Raw genomic sequence first — 18,040 nt, forward strand, 5'->3', positions numbered from 1 at the left:
CGAGTGGCACATGTGAGATCACTGAGGCCAAGAGACCCTCACACAGCCAGAGGCTAAAGAAGTCCAGCTATTAAAGAGGAATTCATGTGCCAACAGTTGGATGCTAACACTATTACAATGGAAAAAAACAAGGTCAAAGAATGAATACTGTAAGGGGATTGATAATAGTTACTATTTAATTTCATACTTAGTGTCATTTACTGACATTACATTCTTTGTAAAATTACCTAACTTCTCTATAGCTTTGGTTTCCACATCACAAATTATGGACAATACAACTGCCCACATCGAAGAAATTCAAGCGATTATACAGACACATGATTAGACCTAGGTGGCGTTCAGCATTTTGTTGTAAACAACAGTATTTCTATAAATCAGCCACAAAAAAGAAAAGCTTAAAAAAAGATTTCATTCAAATGATCTTTGTTACACACACACACACACAATACATTCATGTAAAAACACATGCAGGAAGGAATTACATAAAAAATGTTAACAGATTATTTGTGTTTTCCCGAATATAGCACTTTTTAAAAAGAAATATATATTTTATCATTAAAAATAGGTATATATGGGGTACGGTGGCTCACGCCTATAATCCCAGCACTTTGGGAGGCCGAGGCAGGTGGGTCACAAGGTCAGAAGATCCAGACCATCCTGGCCAACACGGTGAAACCCCGTCTCCACTAAAAACACAAAAAATTAGCCAGGTGTGGTGACGCATGCCTGTAGTCCCAGCTACTTGGGAGGCTGAGGCAGGAGAATCACTTGAACCTGGGAGGCAGAGGTTGCAGTGACCGAGATTGCGCCACTGCACTCCAGGCTGGGTGACAAAGTGAGACTCCGTCTCAAAAAAAAAAAAAAGTATATAAGTATGTTCAAAACACAAAGAAAAGAATAAGAGGAAAACACTCTAAAAAGTTAACAGATGTTTCTAGAATGTGAGATTATAGGAAAATATATTTTTCTTGTTTTTTATTTTTTCAATCTTCTCCACTAATTAGAGATCATAACTCACGTTTTCATCATTTAACTCCCCTGTACTACATTCCACGTTGCCTTTGGGATAAAATCGAATTTTCTCAGCTTTATTCTCTCAAGTTCTCCGGCTAGTCTGGCTGCAGCCTCCTAGGAACAGCTCCTTTCCTACACCTCTGCTTCAGGAAGCCTCCCTGAAGTCAGCCTTGGGATTGCTCTTCCTCCTCTAGAAAACACTTGAAGTCTGGCCATTATATCCACATGCCTGCCTTGTCCCTATTCCACTGCCTCTGCCGAGCCAATGTGTTTGATCCTCCAGGTCTGGTTCAAATCTCCCAATTTTAAGGCAGAACTCCAGGAATCATCTCTCCTTTCTAAGGGGGCACAGAATTGGTAAGCATTTGGCCCTACCATTTGGGACTGCCTTGTGATACCTGCTGAAAGATAGATGTTCCGATATATTATATGTACAAATGTCATAGTTCACAATTAGAATACATCCCTCAAGGGCAAACAATTGGTTTTGGAGATTTTCACATCATCCGCAGAACACAGTTCCACACTCTGCATTTGATAGTTCTTCAATAAATATTTACTAACAGATTAACACTAAATGTCCAAGGCTTACTCATTAGCCTCACTAATTATGAGAATTATTTAGTGTAACAAAGTTCCAGGACAATAAAAAAAGCAAATCAGTTGCTACAACTGCTTTGTAACAGAGCCTGATTTGCAACGCTAATCAATTTTGTGCTTTTCCTACAATTGTCGAATCAGTTACTACGGGTTGAATGGTCCCCTGTAAAATTCAGGTGTTGCCAATGTGATAGGATTAAGAGGTGGGGCCTTTAAAAGGTGATTCGGCCCTGAGGGCTGCTCCCTTGAGAGCGGGATTAAGGTCCTTCTAAGGGAGGCTTCAGGCAGCATTTTGCAAACTTGCCCTTCCGTCTTCTGTCATGTAAGGACACAGCATTCTTCCCTCTGGAGGATGCAGCCCGTAACAGACACCAAATGCCGGTGCTTGGTCTTGGTCTTCCAGTCTCCAGGACTATGAGAAAATACATTTTTGTCCTTTTTCCCCCCCTCCCACGACACACGTTCGAAGAATATTTCTTTCTTTTTTTTTTTTTTTGAGACGGAGTTTCACTCTTCTCGCCCAGGCTGGAGTGCAATGGCATGATCTCAGCTCACTGCAACCTCCACCTCCCAGGTTCAAGCAATTCTCCTGCCTCAGCCTCCCGAGTGGCTGGGATTACAGGCATGCGCCACCACGCCCGGCTAATTTTGTACTTTTAGTACAGATGGGGTTTCTCCACATTGGTCAGGCTGGTCTCCAACTCCCGACCTCAGGTGATCCGCCCGCCTCGGCCTCCCAAAGTGCTGAGATTACAGGCGTGAGCCACCACGCCCGGCACCAAAGAATATTTCTGTTCTTTATAAATTACCCAGTGTGTGGTATTTTGTTACAGCAGCACAGACTAAGGCGCCAGCAAAAAGAATCCTCCCTTCTCATCTCTCCTCAGTGGCATCCAGTGTTTCTTAACTTCTGGGATCCAAACCACAGGGTAATTTCTAAATTCACACTTTCTGATTTTCTTCTTCACACCTTGTTTACAAGTTTGGTTTTTGTTCTGTGTCTCAGAGTTCGGCTCATACCCAACTGAATCTTGCAGGAAAAATGATTTACTAGTTAACTGACTTGCTAGCCTATACAAAGAAAAGTACAGCATTGAAACAAAGGTAGAGTCAAGGTACAGTAGCCAAAAGTAAAACACTCAGCTCCCCTAGTGAAAAATGCATAAAAGTCAAATGTTTTGCAAGTCAGCCCAATCGTGACAGAGTCCCAGGCTATTCCAGATGTTATTCAATGCATCAAATATCGCCTTTCGAAAAGTGTAAATTTGACGGGCTTTTAAAAAAATTACAAGACTGTAGAAATTCACATCAGGAAAAACTGTTCTCAATTTCTCTGGTACAAAAAAGGAAACAAAAGAAAATTTTATTGAAAAGAGAACATGATCTTGAAAATGATTTTGAAAAAAGAAATCCCCAAACTACAAGTCCTTTACCCGCCTCAGAAGTCATTATTCCCAGCCTTGCCCACAATCTACTATTTTTTTTTTCCTTTTGAGATGGAGTCTTGCTCTGTCACCCAGGCTGGAGTGCAGTGGTGAGATCTCAGCTCACTGCACTACAACCTCTGCCTCCTGGGTTCAAGCAATTCTCCTGCCCCAGCCTCCTGAGTAGCTGGGATTACAGGTACATGCCACCATGCCTGGCTAATTTTTGCATTTTTAGTAGAAATGGGGTTTCACCATGTTGACCAGGCTGTTCTCGAACTCCTGACCTCAGGTGATCTGCCCACCTCGGCCTCCCAAAGTGCTCGGATTACAGGTGTGAGCCACCATGCCCAGCCCAACCTCCTGTTTTTACCAGGGAAGGGAACCAGCAGTTATTGAGTGTGTTCTATAGCAGGGACCGGCAAATTAGAATCCATGGGCCAAACTTAGCCCACAGCCTGTTTTTGCATAACCAGTGAGTTAAGAATGGTTTTTACGTCTTTAAATGGTTGAAAAACAATCAAAAGCAGAACAATATTTTGTGACATCTGAAGATTATATGAGGTTCAGATTTCAGTGCACATAAAGTTTTACTGGAACACAGCCATACCCATTCATGTACACATTGACTAACGGCTGCTTTCACACTAAAATGGCAGAGTGGAGCTGCTGCAATAGACCCAGTGGCCCACTGACATTGACATCCAAAATGGCATCCAAAATGACATTCAGCTCTTTTCAGAAAAAGCCTGCCCACTCATGTATTATGTTATGGTAGGTACTTCATAAATAGTAGCTAGTGCTGTACTTAATTTACAGATAAGGAAACTAAAGATACAGACAGTTTAAGTAACTTTTACAAAGGACAAACTGAGTAAATAATGGTGCTGGAATTCAAATCTGAGCCTACTTGATTCTCAGTGCCAGAGCTCAGACCACTTGGCACCATGTCTTTTACAATTAATATTACATCATCATCATTTTTCTATGTTAATATTATATTGTATGGATGTGTTCTAATTTATGAAACCATTCCTTCGCCATCAGAATCTGTCCCTGGTGTCTTGTACATACAAAGAAAACCCCAAATAAAATGTTACGTATGTGCAGGGCTTGCTTAAAAAGCAGCAACAAGGTTTACAGAAAAAAACAAAACCAGCTTTGAATCTGGTTAAGAGCTTCTAGATTTTTTTTTCTGGGCTTCTTTGCAAGGAATTCCAAGTAGAGCAATTACACAGAATTTCATTGTCATTAGACGTCATAGGTAATACAGTCCTAAGGGAAGGAAAAAGCACAACAGAAAGTCTCGGAGGGCTGCCCCGAGCTCCTCCTGTGGCTGCGCAGGAGAATTTTCTTTCTGGGATGAGAGATCAAGTGTAGCCACAGCTTCTCATCACAATCTAACACCACATGGCTTTATGCCTTCCTAAATGAAGCAAAAAGGTAGAAGTGCATTTCCCCTACCCCTCACCCCCACCCCAATCATGCTTGGTCTCCTCATCATTAACCTGTACCGGTAAACAGTAGCACTTGTCTAAGAGATTCTAAGAGATGAAGTATGCTAACAGGCTGCGGCCATCTCTCTTAGGTGCTTACTAAATACCTGTTCCCCTCACCGAAGTACAGTTTCTCAGTACAAAGCCAAGCCATGTGATCCAAGGTAAGGAAGGAATAGTTGGGAAAAGTATTATCAGTCATTTAAAAAATGCAAAGGTGGGCCAGGCGCGGTGGCTCACACCTGTAATACCAGCACTTTGGGAGGCCGAGGTGTGCAGATCATTTGAAGTCAGGAGTTTGAGACCAGCCTGGCCAACATAGCGAAACCCCATTTCTACTAAAAATACTAAAATTAGCCAGGTGTGGTGGCGCATGCCTATAATCCTAGTTACTTGGGAGGCTGAGGCAGGAGAATTGCTTGAACCCTGGAGGCAGAGGTTGCAGTGAGCCAAGACTGTGCCACTGTACTCCAGCATGAGTGACAGAGCGAGATTCCATTTCAAAAAAATAAAGCAAAGGCATACCTCAAATAATAGATAAAATTAAGAATTAAGAATTCCTCTTTCAGAAGTTTGGGGAGAGAACAAAATTGTCTCCTCACTACAATATGAGTCACACTGACTACACAGACACGTAAGAAATAATGGTGTCAGGACAGCTTATGTGTCTTGGCCACCTCCAAGGTCAGTCCAGAGGCTATAGAGAGGGTGGCCCTATGTCACTTGCCCAGGACAGTCTAGGCAGACACCTGTTTCCCAGCACAGTTATCCATAGAGCTCCCTTTCAATCTTGAAAGCATCCTGGCCTAGATGATAAATGATATGTACTAGCTCAAAGCCCAAAGTGTCCTTAAACTATTTGTCTCTTAACACATCAGTGACTTCCTTTAAGACCTCCTGGAGTGAGCTGAATGGTGGCCCCAAAAATATCAGAGCCCAATCCCTGGAACCTGTAAATGTTACCTTTATTTGGAAAGAGGGTTTTTGCAGATGTGATGACATTGAGGATCCTGAGATGGCGAGATTATCCTGGATTATTCAGGTGAGCCCTAGATGCTACCTCATGTATCCTTTAAAGAGAGATGCCAGGTGTGGTGGTCATGCTTTTAATCCTAACACTTTGGAAGGTCAAGGCAGGAGGATCTCTTGAGCCCAGGAATTCGAGACCAGCCTGGGCAACATAGTGAGACACGCCTTTACAAAAAGCAAAAAATATTAGCCAGGTGTGGTGGTGTGCACCTGTAGTCCCAGCTACTTGGGAGGCTGCGGTGGGAGGATCACTTGAGCCCAGAAGTTTGAGGCTGCAGTGAGCTAAGATTGTGCCACCGCACTTCAGCCTGGGTGACGAAGTGAGACTCTGTCTCTAAAAAGAAAATTGAAAATGAGAGAGTGAGCGAGAGATCTGATGGAGACAAAAGACGAGGCCATGCGCAGATTCCAGCAGAGATTAGAGTGATGTGGCCTCAAGGCTGGCAGTCACCAGGAGCTGAAAGAGGCAAGGAAGGAGGAGCCTCCCCTGAAGCCTCCAAAAGGAATATTCCTCTGCCAACACCTTGATGTTGGACTTCTGGCCTCTAGCACTTAAGAGAACATATTTCTGTTGTTTTAAGTCACCCAGTTTGTGGTAATTTGTTATAACAGTGCTAGGAAACTAATACACCCCACTGTGATTACTTCTTTCCTAGCTGTGTTCTCTAACGAGAAACCACACGACTTCCTAAGCCACTACACACACTGTCTCTCAAATGTTACCAGTGGCCCTGCTTATGTGTGGTTGATGATGAAAGCCCTCTCTTCCATCAGCAGTTAAGCTCGGAAAGTCATGGAATTGTCTGACTGGGATAAAAAATTAAAAGCAGCTACAATGTTATTACCAAGAAACACACTTACAGCAAAGTGATTAAAGAAAGGGTAGAAGAAAGAAAATAAACATGTTTTCACAACGGGGCAAAATGGAAAACACATTTAACTGTCTAACATCGGGAAAACTGCTACTAGCTAGTTAGACAACACAGTTCCACAAAACGGTTAAAGCCGGCTAGGTGCGGGACCTCATGCCTGTAATCCCAGCACTTTGGGAGGCTGAGGTGGGCAGATCACTTGAGGCCAGGAGTTCGAGACCAGCCTGGCCCACATGGTGAAACCCGTCTCTACTAAAAATACAAAAAATTAGCCAGGCATCATGGTGCATGCTTCCCAGCTACTTGAGAGGCGGAGGCAGGAGAATCCTTAAACCTGGGAGGCAGAAGTTGCAGTGAGCCAAGACGGCGCCACTGCACTCCAGCCTGGGCAACAAGAGCGAAACTCCATCTCAAACAAAACAAAAAAACAACAGTTATAGCCACTGCAGTTCCAGAAATCCATAGGACTCTTCTTGTTAGCGGTGGCTGGGAGCACTACGCGCAACTAGGGGATGGAGGCTGGACTGCATCACACCTCCTACAATAGAAGGAGTGGTGAAAAAACAGTGCTAGTTTTTCCAACTCAAATAAGAAAACATTTTGAAAATACAACTTTGTAAAAAGAGGTCACCACAAATCAGATATGTGCTAACAAAATTGTAGAGCTTCCAATATTTTATCACTTAAAGAGGAACATGGGGTTACAAATCACCTAACAGTGGAGGAGGGCATGTATAATGATAAAAGGAGTAATTTTCTAAAGAAGTTACAATATATTCAATATCTTAGGGCCAAATACAAAATATGAAATCTATTGAGAGTGAAAGAGCTTGATTAAAAATACAGCTACAGGCTGGGTGGTGGCTCACGCCTGTAATCCCAGCACTTTGGGAGGCCAAGGCGGGCAGATCACTTGAGGTCAGGAGTTCAAGATTAGCCTGGCCAGCATGGTGAAACCCTGTCTCTACCAAAAATACAAAAATTAGTCAGGCGTGGTGGTGCACACCTGTAGTCCCAGCTACTCAGGAGGCTGAGGCAGGAGGATCGCTTGAGCCTGGGAGGCGGAGGTTGCAGTGAGCTGAGATTGTGCTACTGCACTTCAGCCTGGGCAACAGAGTGAGATTCCGTCTCAAAAACAAACAAACAAACAAACAACAAAAAACCAGCTACAATGTGAGAATTTACTAAACCACAAGGAAGGAAGAAATAATGGCAGAAGAAATAATGGCAGAAAACTAGCTCTTCTATGACATGGACAAGGAGAAAGATGCTAAACAATCCTGTGGAAACATACAGATGGGAAGAATAGCTAGGACAACAGATTATACCAATGGGACAAAATTAGAAAATTGAAACTTAACAGCTAAAAATACACATAAAACTCTAGAATCAAGTTTTAAATAAAAGGAGCTATATGAATAGCTAGTGGGAGGATACAGCTTCATAGCAGTGCATGTGACCTAAGGTTTTGGCTGCCCAAGGTCAAGTTTAGATCATAAACACACACACACACACACACACACACACAAAATCTATCAGTGGTCTAATACAGTGGTTGGCAAACTGTGGCCTATAGGCCAAATCCAGCTAGCCACCAGCCACCAGTCACTTGTTTTGGTACTGCTTGTGAGTTAATAATGGCTTTCACATGTTTAAATGGTTGAAAAAAATTCAAAATAATATTTCAAGGCACGTGAAAATAATATGAAATTCACATTTCAGTGTCCATAAATAAAGTTTTATTGGAACACAACCATACCCATTCATTTACATATTGTCTATTGCTCTTTTTGAAGTACAACCAGAGTTGAGTAGTTGCAACAGAGACCATATAGCCATTTACAGATAAAAGATGTGGACCCTTCTAATTAGATTTTAGGTGAGAAATTAACTCATTGGCCATCTTCAAGACAGGGAATGGAAACCATGACTTGAGGAGGCTGGGATTAAAATTCAGGGGGACTTTGGTATATGAATTCAAATTTATAAAGGGATTTTTTTCAAATATGAGGGGATCTTGTGTGCTACTTCAGAAATCTGTGTTGTTTCAGGAGTGAATTATGGAGATAAAAAGCAGCATATTGGGGAAAACTTCTCTTGCACTGAGTTACCAAATCAGAGAACAGCCGTGTGTCTTGCAAACTGGCAGGATTCTCTGAGCCCAGCTGAACATCTATCTATCCATAAATTATGGAACGTACAACAGCTGGGAATTGACCACTGTAGTAGGTCAAACAATATCCCCCTAAAACTCATGTCCACCCGCAACTTCAGCATGTGCCCTCATTTTGGAAATAGGGTCTCTGCAAATATAACCAATGTAAAGATGAAGTTGAGTTCATTCTGGATTAGGTTAGGCCTGAAATCCAATGACAGTGTCCTTATAAGAAACAGAGAAGAGACACAGGGAAGAGGTCAGGTGAAGAGAGAGGCAGAGACCAGAGTGATGTAGCCACAGCCAAGGAATGCAAGGAGACACCAGAAGTTAGAAGAAGTGAGGAAGCATCCTCCCTTACAGACTTCAGAGGGAGCGTGCCCCTGTCCATTCCTTGATTTCACACTTCTGGGCCTCTGAAACTGTGAGGGAAAAATGTCTGCTCTTTTAAGCCATGCAGTTTGTGTAATTTCTTATGACAGCCCTAGAAAACTAATACAATCTCCTTCAAAGTTCTTCTCAACCTCCGATTTCTCTGTTGCTCTCAAAGGCAAAGGCCAATCAAATTTTCTTCAATTTTTTTCTAAAGACTCACAGAGCCTCCTCTGACGCTAATGTTGTGGAAAACATAATTCAATGATACTATTTCTACTCTTTTTAAAAGGTTAAGAAGAGATCATGGGTTTTTTTTTTTAATTAAACTTTTTATTTTGGGGGAATTGTAGATTGACATGCAGTTGTATAAAACAACGCAGAGATCCTGTGAACCTTTTACCCAGTTCCCTGTGGTAACCTCTTGTAAAACTATAACACAGTATCACAGCCAGGACCCTGAAATTGATACAATCCAGTGATCTGATTCAGATATGCTCCAGTTTGACTTGTACTCTTATGCATGTGTGTGTGTGTATTTAGTTCTATCCACCACCACAAAGACATACAACAATTTCATTATAACAAGGACAATAATGGTATTTTAATACCTGCAAAAATATGCATTACCTGTTTATTTGAATATTAACGTCAGGGTAGGTTCAAAGCCAAACCTTCAACAAACGAAATGAGGAAGCATATTTACTTGATCATCAAAGGAAAAAGCCAACATTTTCCAGATAATTCTAATCAAATGGATAAATGAGGAAAAACAACATTGACAGTGGCCCAGAGCAGGTTTCTAGGGCAGGACACACCTCTCCTACCTTGTCCTTTTTATCTTGTCGGGCATATGGGAAACACGGGATCACAGCAGTCACCCTGGATGATGACGCGATCTTGCAGGCATTGATCATGATAAGGAGCTCCATCAGGTTGTCGTTAATTTCCCCGCAGCCACTCTGGATGATGTAGACATCTTCCCCTCTCACACTTTCACCAATCTCCACGCTAGGAAAAGAAAACTGCCATCGGTTAATATTGAAGCATATTTGCATCTTGGGCATCCCTGAGACCACCCCCAGGTTTGGTGATCACCAGGATGACTCATAGGACTCAGCCTAATAGTTGCACTCATGGCTGTGATTTATTGCAGGGAAAGGACACAGAGCAAACTCAGCAAAGGGAAAAGGTGCATGGGGTGAAGATGGGGGAAAGAGGGTGCAAGCTTCCAAGACTCCTCCCCAAGGGGAGTCAGAGGTAGAGCTTAATGCCCCAGTAGTGAGCTGTGACAACACGTGTGAAGGGCTCTCCACCAGGGAAGCTGCTTAGAGACTCAAGTCCCAGGGTTTGTATTGTGGGCTGGTCATATAAGCACCCTCTGCCTAGCACATACCAAAATGTCAGACTCACAGGCATTCAGCATGAACCACATTGTTTATCAATTGTTTAAGAGTTTATGCACTGAGCCATTCTTACTGGGAAACGGTGGGTACCCTTGCAAAATCTAAGCTCCCAGAGGCCAGCCAAGGGCCAACCTTGCAAACAGGCCTAAGTCTCAGGCCTGCTATGTTAACTCTTTTCTGCAAAATACTATATTTAGTTTTAGTTTTTTATTAAAGTTATACAGTCATATTGCTTAAAAAATTCAAACCATTCTGTAAGACTTATAACAGAGAAAGTGCCCAGAGGCCACCAATTTCAACTCTTGATAGGGTTTTTAGATATTTTCCTTCAAGTCTAGCTAATATGTGTGTATTGCTATGTCTTGATTTTTCATTTTAGGCAAAGTGTATTGACTTCTCACTATGGAAGATGAGGATTGAACTCTATTTCCATTCAGTTCCATCACTTGCAATGCAAACTTCCCATCTCGCCATCGTCCCAATATAGATCAATATACACATTAAAGATTGACTCTACGTTTTTAACTGCACAAATGCTGCTCAGAGCTCTGCCATGCAATAAACTTAAACGAATGTTTATATTTTCTTTTCATGCACATCTTTTCTTTCTATTTTCCCTGGAGGTCATTCTCTTACCTTTTTATCTGCTAAGTTTTCTGAATCCTGAATCCAGATTCCACCCTAAACCCTTCACTAACAATCAAAATCTCCCAAGGTCAGAGGCCTCAAGTCCCATCTGCATTTCATCATCTTGCAGGCATCCCTCCCAGGGGTGGCAGGCCTGGGTTATCTCTCTGCCTGTGCACAGCTGCCATCCGGGGATCCCCTGCCCCCTCTCCTGCACTCCATTTGCCATTTTCTGTATCCTCTTTCTTGGTATACTTCCTTGTTTTGCTGGCTGGCATCCTCACATAGCTTCTGGAGAAAGAGTAAATAGCAGCTAAGTTTTTGAAAATTGCATGTCTGGAAGTTTCTGTATTTCCAGGTACAGAATTCTGGATGTCCAACATGAGAGGGAGAGCCAGCTCATCCCTGGTATATTCCTTTGATGGGAAGAAACAGAAAATAGTGCTGTGTGCTCAGGCACGTCCTTCGCAGAGCTCTGCATCCAAACCAAGACGATGGTCAGCTCTGCTATGTTTTGAAAGGGGAAATTTCTTTCAATGATTGATATTATTTGGAACGACTTGAGCATAGCATGAATTTCGTGTCTTCTTATGCACAACCTCTTATCCCGAGACTGCAGAAAACTGCACTGCACCCAGCTGAATGAAGCCACTTAGAAATACACAAACATACCCATGTACACACCTCAAGGACAACGAGCCACACTCATTCACATTTGGTGTCACAACTTTTCACATCATTTCAGAGAACCCTAAACCTCAGGCATTTTTCAATGGAAAATCCCATCTCTGTCGTAGTATTTATGTAATTTTTTTTTTCTCACTTTGTTGCCCAGGCTGGAGTGCAGTGGTGACATCTCAGCTCACTGTAACCTCTGCCTCCCGGATTTAAGTGATTCTTCTACCTCAGCCTCCCGAGTAGCTGGGATTACAGGTACACACCACCACACCTGGCTAATTTTTGTATTTTTAGTAGAGACAGGTTTTGCCATGTTGGCCAGACTGGTTTCGAACTCCTGACCTCAAGTAATCCGCCCACCTCAGCCTCCCAAAGTGCTGGGATTACAGATGTGAGCCAATGCACCCAACCAATATTTTTTGAACATGTAATACATGTCAGTGTTTTATCATTTTGATAGGATCCCTAATCCGAAATTCTGAAATCTGAAACTTTGAGTGTCGACATCATGCTCAAAGGAAATGGTCATTGGAGCATTTTGTATTTTGGATTTTTGGAGATTTGGAATGCCCAACCAGTGAGTACAATAGAAATATTCCAAAATGCAAAAAATAAAAAATAAAAATTTAAAAATCTGAAATACTTGTTGTCCCAGGCATTTCTGATAAGGGATACTCAACCTGTATAACATTCCTATGATTTTTTAATGGGTCACTGAGGAAGTTTTTAAACGTTATGTCCCTAACCCCATTTTTCTCATAAGCCCTGTGGTTTTGGATTGCCTGATTTTGCATAGCGTGGTAATTTTTAGGAATACATATGTCACGTTACAGCAGAATTGTCTGTAAATGTATTCATCCCAAAATGAAATATTTTAAAATTACAAATAAGGAGCATGAATAATTATCCTTTTCCCTTCTCCTGCTATCAGATACTCAATACAATTGTTTTCTTAAAAGAGTCAAATAAGGTCGGGTGCAGTGGTTCACACCTGTAATCCCAGCACTTTGAGAGGCTGAGGTGGGCGGATTACCTGAGGTCTGGAGTTCTAGACCAGCCTGACTAACATGGAGAAACCCCATCTCTACTAAAAAATACAAAATTAGCCAGTGTGGTGGTGCATGCCTGTAATCCCACCTACTCAGGAGGCTGAGGCAGGAGAATCACTTGAACTCAGGAGGCGGAGGTTGCAGTGAGCCGGGATGGCACCATTGCACTCCAGCCTGGGCAACAAAAGTGAAACTCCGTCTGGAAAAAAAAAAAAAAAAAGAGCCAATTATACCTAATGAAAATTTAAAAACAGGCTGGGCATGGTGGCTCATGCCCATAGTCTCAGCTACTTGAGAGACTGAGGCCAGGGGATTGTTTGAGCCCAGCCTGGGCAATGTAAGCAAGACCCCGTCTCTAAAAAAAATTTTAAAGGAAAATAAAAATAAAGTTTTTCAAGTTGACATGTTGTGAAAATTGTTTTGATAACATTCACACATCTTCTTGCATGCCTTCTACTATGGACGAAAATATGCCAACTTCACAGGATGAGAGGGACAGAAAGAGTTCTATGTGCTTCCTCCTATTTCAAGATCTAAGGAGCTAAATCTAACTGCTTTGTGAACATTACATAAACTATGAGATGAACTTAATTTGGAAATTGCTGTGGTTTAAATGTGTTCCCTAAAGTTCATGTATTGAAAGCTTAATCCCCAGTATAGGAATATTGACAGGTGAGACCTTTAAGAGGTGATCAGGTCATGAGGGCTCTGTCCTCACAAATGGATTAACGTCATCATTGCTATAGTGTGCTCACTATCTTGAGAATGGGTTTATTATATTAGCAAGTTTGGCCCTCTTGCTGTCTCTCAAATGTGCTCTCTTGCCCTTCCACCCTTCTGCCATGGGATGATACAGCAAGAATGCCCTTGCCAGATGCCAGCCCCTCAATATTGGACTTCCCAGCCTCCAGACCTATGAGAAATAAATTTCTTTTGTTTATAAATTAGCCAGTCTCCGGTATTCTGTTATAGCAGCACAAAATGAACTACAGCAGAAATCAAGTACAGTATTATATAGCTGAGAGGTCGACAAAACACAGCACACAGGCCGTTTTTCTATGGCCTGTGAGTTAAGAATGGCGTGGTGGGCAGAATAATGGCCCCCTAAAGATGTCTACATCCTAATCCTTTGAATATGTGAGTTTATATGGCAAAGGGGAAATAAGTTTGCAGATGGCATTCAGGTTGCTCACCAGCTGACCTTAACATGGGGAAATTATCCTGGATTATTTAAATTGGCCCATTGTAATCACAGGGCCCTTAAAAATGCAAGAGGGAAACAGCAGAAGCAGGGTCAGAGCAACATTTTGTTGCTGAAATTGAAGGTGGAAGAGGCCAATAGTGAAGGAATGTGGGCTGCCTCTACAAACTGGAAAAGGCACGGGAACAGATTCTCCCCTAGAGCTTCAGAAGAGAATGCAGCCCTGCTAACCTGTGACAGACATTACTGAGGCAAGGGGATTTACAGAACTGTAAGACACAGCAGCAACAGAGACTACGCGTGCTAGCACTGCCTAAAATATTTACGATTTGGCCCTTTACAGAAAAACTTTGCCAACTCCTGGTCTTATGACGTTTATCCCACAAGATTAGATTCTTTGGCCTGTTTTTCCTCAGGAACCTCAATTCTCATATGACTAGCAGTCCAGGGGAGGACAGAGAATATCATCACCATGGCAACTTTTCCCCTACAGCTAGTCCTGCTTCTACTCAAAAAGATGATCATGACTACCTTTATTCTAGGTCTTTAAAAAATTGTGGCCAGAAGGCAGCATCCATTTGCCGTTCCGCCAGAGGATCTTTATTGACCCCCAAATAAAAAGGCTGAAAAGCATCACTGACTCAACAATAAACTGGCATGGTAACTAAAAGATAGCCACAGACTCTTAACACTTTTCCCATCAAGGAGCAGGGTCTAGTCTCCCGCCCTTGAATCTGGGAGGGCTCTGTACTTGCCCAACAGCTTATGACAGAAATTATGATACACCAACTTTCAAGCCCAGTCCTTAATGGACTGGTGGCTTCAATGTCCTGTCTTTTGGAACATGTGCTCTTAGAACCCAGCTTCCATGCTATAAGGAAGCTCAAGCAGCCCCATGGAGAGGTCTACAGGAAGAGGAGCTGAGGTTCCTAACCAAGCTCCTGGGCAAAAGCTAGTAACAACTTTTGCTACCAGTTTTTACCAGTCATGTGAGCCATCTTCAAGAACCCTCCAGCCCCAGTTAGCCACCTCAGCTGTGACCATATGGGACAAAAACAAGTTTTCTTCACTGAGCCCTTCCCAAATTGCAGATTTGTAAGCCAAATCAACAATTACTGTTTTAAGCCATTAAGCTCTTTATTTATTACATGGTAACCGATAACCTCGTATAACTTTGTATAACCTTGTCTCACAGTATAGCTTAAGATTCTGCCAGCAGGTTAACTGACCAGGGTAAAATGTTACAACAGAGACATCTAGACACCTGCTGTCCTAAGATGTCACCATGGAATTTCCATGGTCTATAGTGAAGCTGGAGCGGATCTCTCCCTGCATATCTGAAATGATTTAGGGATGAGAAGGTAAAATTAGAAGGCTCTATGTTCAGTTAAGTAGCATATAAAAAATGTAAAATGGGAGGATTGATGGCCAGGAGACAGCAAACCAGATTTCTGATTCTAGCTCAGTGACAGATTCAAGAAGGGGCCCTTACATGAACTGAATGAATTTTGTCTTCCTTTTGCCCTTCAGTTTCTCCTCTCTACAATCACACAGTTAAAAGCTGGATTCCTAGCACAGTACCCAGTCCAGAGAGGGCTGTTTATAAAAATTAAGCTCTGTACTTGTACAGTTCATGGAAAAGAGAAAAATCAGGCAGTGAACCTTTTATATTCTATATATTAAAAACATAAAATGTAGCTATATAGGCAATTCCCAAACTTCATGCTGAGTGGTTTTTGAGGCCCCACAATTTCTAATTATCAAGTGATGGTTATAAAACACCAAAAACGAAATAAAAGTGAGTCTGCTTTATATTTGAACCAAATGTATAAACAATCATACCTCAATGTCTGAGTGAGTTTTGCCCAACGGCACATGCGGTATTTTTAGGAGAAACTCAACACTGACTTAGCAGTGAACTGATCTAGATTAACCATGCTCCTTAGCAAAAGATCATGCAGCACTGACTACATGGAAGGGCAACATACTTGCTTTCAAAATTTACTTCACCACGAAATTTCTCCTTTACTCATATGACAACACCTTCTGAACAAAAACTATTCTTCTCATGTTCCTAAAGCGACTGAAAGTTGAACAAGACTGGCAAAATATTGCAACACTCAAACCTAGCTCTATCCTTCTCCAGAGCCCTAGACCATCCTCTCAGACTTCTGCATTAAACACTGCAGAGCGGAATTCTTTAGCCAAAGTCCACCTGCCACTCATTCACAATGTTTCTTCACTTATATTATCATCGGAGCCATAACTGGAATTTGCCACCTGGAGGAAGTCACATAAGATTCACATATCCTAAAAAGCCGACTTGCCAAAAAATAGTACCTTTCCCATCAGTATTAACATAACTCCTCATTAAGAAATTTTTGCCTGACCCCAAGTCATCAAGATTTTCTCCTAGAAATTTTATAGTTCTAGATTTTACACTTAGGTCTATGATCCACTTCAAAGTTAATTTTTACAAATGGTGAAAAGTATGGATGGAATTTCATATTTTTTGGGCATATGGGTGTCCAACTGTTCCGGCACCATTTCTAGAAAATGCTGGTTAAATTGGATCTTTGCCAAAGATAGAAAAATTATCAGTAACTGTGGACAGTTAACGGTACTAGATATTAGAGGAAGAAGGGGGAAAAATGAGACCAATTTGAAATGAGTCAAGGAGCTGTGTGGACTCAGGCAGGTGGACAAAGGAGCCCCCCAGGTCAGCTTCCGAGGATGGCCACCACCTGACCCACAGGCAGAGGCGACCACTTCTCCTGGGCTTGAGAAATGGGTGTAAGTTACAGTCGAATCACGGCATTGTTGCTGTACACAGCAGAGTCCCAGAACAAGAAGGAAGCTGAAAGTCCATCATCTTTGAAGCAGCAAGAGTAGTGGGAGCAGAGGGGAGCCCAGCACGTGCGCTCTGGGGTTCTCACAGTCTTTCAAACCTTGGCACAACTCCACGCTCTGGATAACGCAGTGGTCTGCGCCCTGGCTGCTCAGGAGAGTCAACTGGGAAGCTGTAAAATCGCTGATCCTCCGCCCGTTGGATCAAACCCTTGGGGGCAGGTGGGGGAAGCAGCGTTCAGACCGTCCCCAGGTAAACCCACTGTGCAACCGGAGTTGGGGACGGGAGAAACCTTTAGTCGCACGCACTGGTCTGAGGTTCAGCTTTGCAGGGACGCGGAAACTGGGACCAGCCAACCCTGGACGTCCCTCCACCGCGCGCTGACCCGATGCGGTTCCCGCCCGCTTCGCCCACTCTCTCCCCGACGGTCTGTGACCGCCCAGACGTCTCCCTTCCGGGATGGGGACGCCAGGCCCGGCAGCGCCGCTGGGAGGCCGGGAGCGGCTTGGGACCGCCGAGTCGCCGCGGTCCCAGGACCGAAGGCCCTGCCGCCGGGGGTACAGCCGGGGCGCGCACCGGGACGCGCGGCGCCCGGCCTCGGCTTCTTCGCAGGCGATGGCGCGGGGGCGCGGAGGCCGCATTGCCACCGTCCCGCCCCGGAAGGGGGAGCGCGGCGGCCGCGGAGGTGGCCCGGGCAGGCGCCGGCCCCCAACCCGGCCCCGCAGCCGCGTGCCCAGCGCTCTCCCTAGCCCGGCCGCCGGCGTGGCCCCCACCTGGTCTCTTGGTTGCTGAACTTCTTGGTGACCACCTTGCCCAGCTCCAGGCCCAGACGGTCGGCCACGCGCTGGGACAGGTCCTGATGCGAGCTGCCGCTGAACAGCACGATGTTGGGCATGGTGGGGCGCGGGACTCCGAGGGGCGCGCGGCGGCGGAGGAGGTGGCGGAGGCGACAGCGACAGCGACGCGGGGGGCTGCTGCTGCGGGAGCGGGAAAGCGCGGCGGCTAGATGTAGGGAAGGGGAGGAGCGGAGGGGGAGGAGCCAGAGGAGGAGCTGGAGGGGGCCGAGAGGGAGGAAGAGCGGCAGTGGAGGGGGAGCTGGAAAGTGCCAGGGGGCGGGGGCACAGCCCTGGCAGCAGTTTTGGACGCCCTGGGTGGTCCTGAAGCCCGAAGGTGTCCTTGCTCCGCGAGAGAGCTCCGAGCCTCATTCTTGACCTTCCAGACCTGCCTCGCGGGTAGAGCCAATGAACCGCGGTTAGCTGGGCTCAGAGG

The 18,040-nt window shown here is 44.0% G+C and overlaps 1 protein-coding gene across 2 annotated transcripts in view; it reads right to left on the reverse strand.

Moving 5' to 3' along the window:
* Positions 1-17,776, reverse strand: part of LOC105478124 (phosphoribosyl pyrophosphate synthetase 2) — a 33,831-nt gene extending 16,055 nt beyond the window's left edge. The window contains exons 1-2 of one of the 2 annotated variants that reach the window (XM_011735137.3): positions 17,545-17,776; positions 9,781-9,973 (exon numbers count right to left, since the gene is read on the reverse strand). In XM_011735137.3, the coding sequence (XP_011733439.1) occupies positions 9,781-9,973; positions 17,545-17,666 (315 nt within the window). In that variant the 5' untranslated portion in view covers positions 17,667-17,776. The remainder of the gene's footprint in view (positions 1-9,780; positions 9,974-17,544) is intronic. The other variant, XM_011735138.3, reaches the window with a different exon arrangement.
* Positions 17,777-18,040: the final 264 nt, after the last annotated feature.

The sequence above is a fragment of the Macaca nemestrina genome, chromosome X (genome assembly GCF_043159975.1).
Source record: "Macaca nemestrina isolate mMacNem1 chromosome X, mMacNem.hap1, whole genome shotgun sequence".
Lineage (NCBI taxonomy): Eukaryota > Metazoa > Chordata > Mammalia > Primates > Cercopithecidae > Macaca > Macaca nemestrina.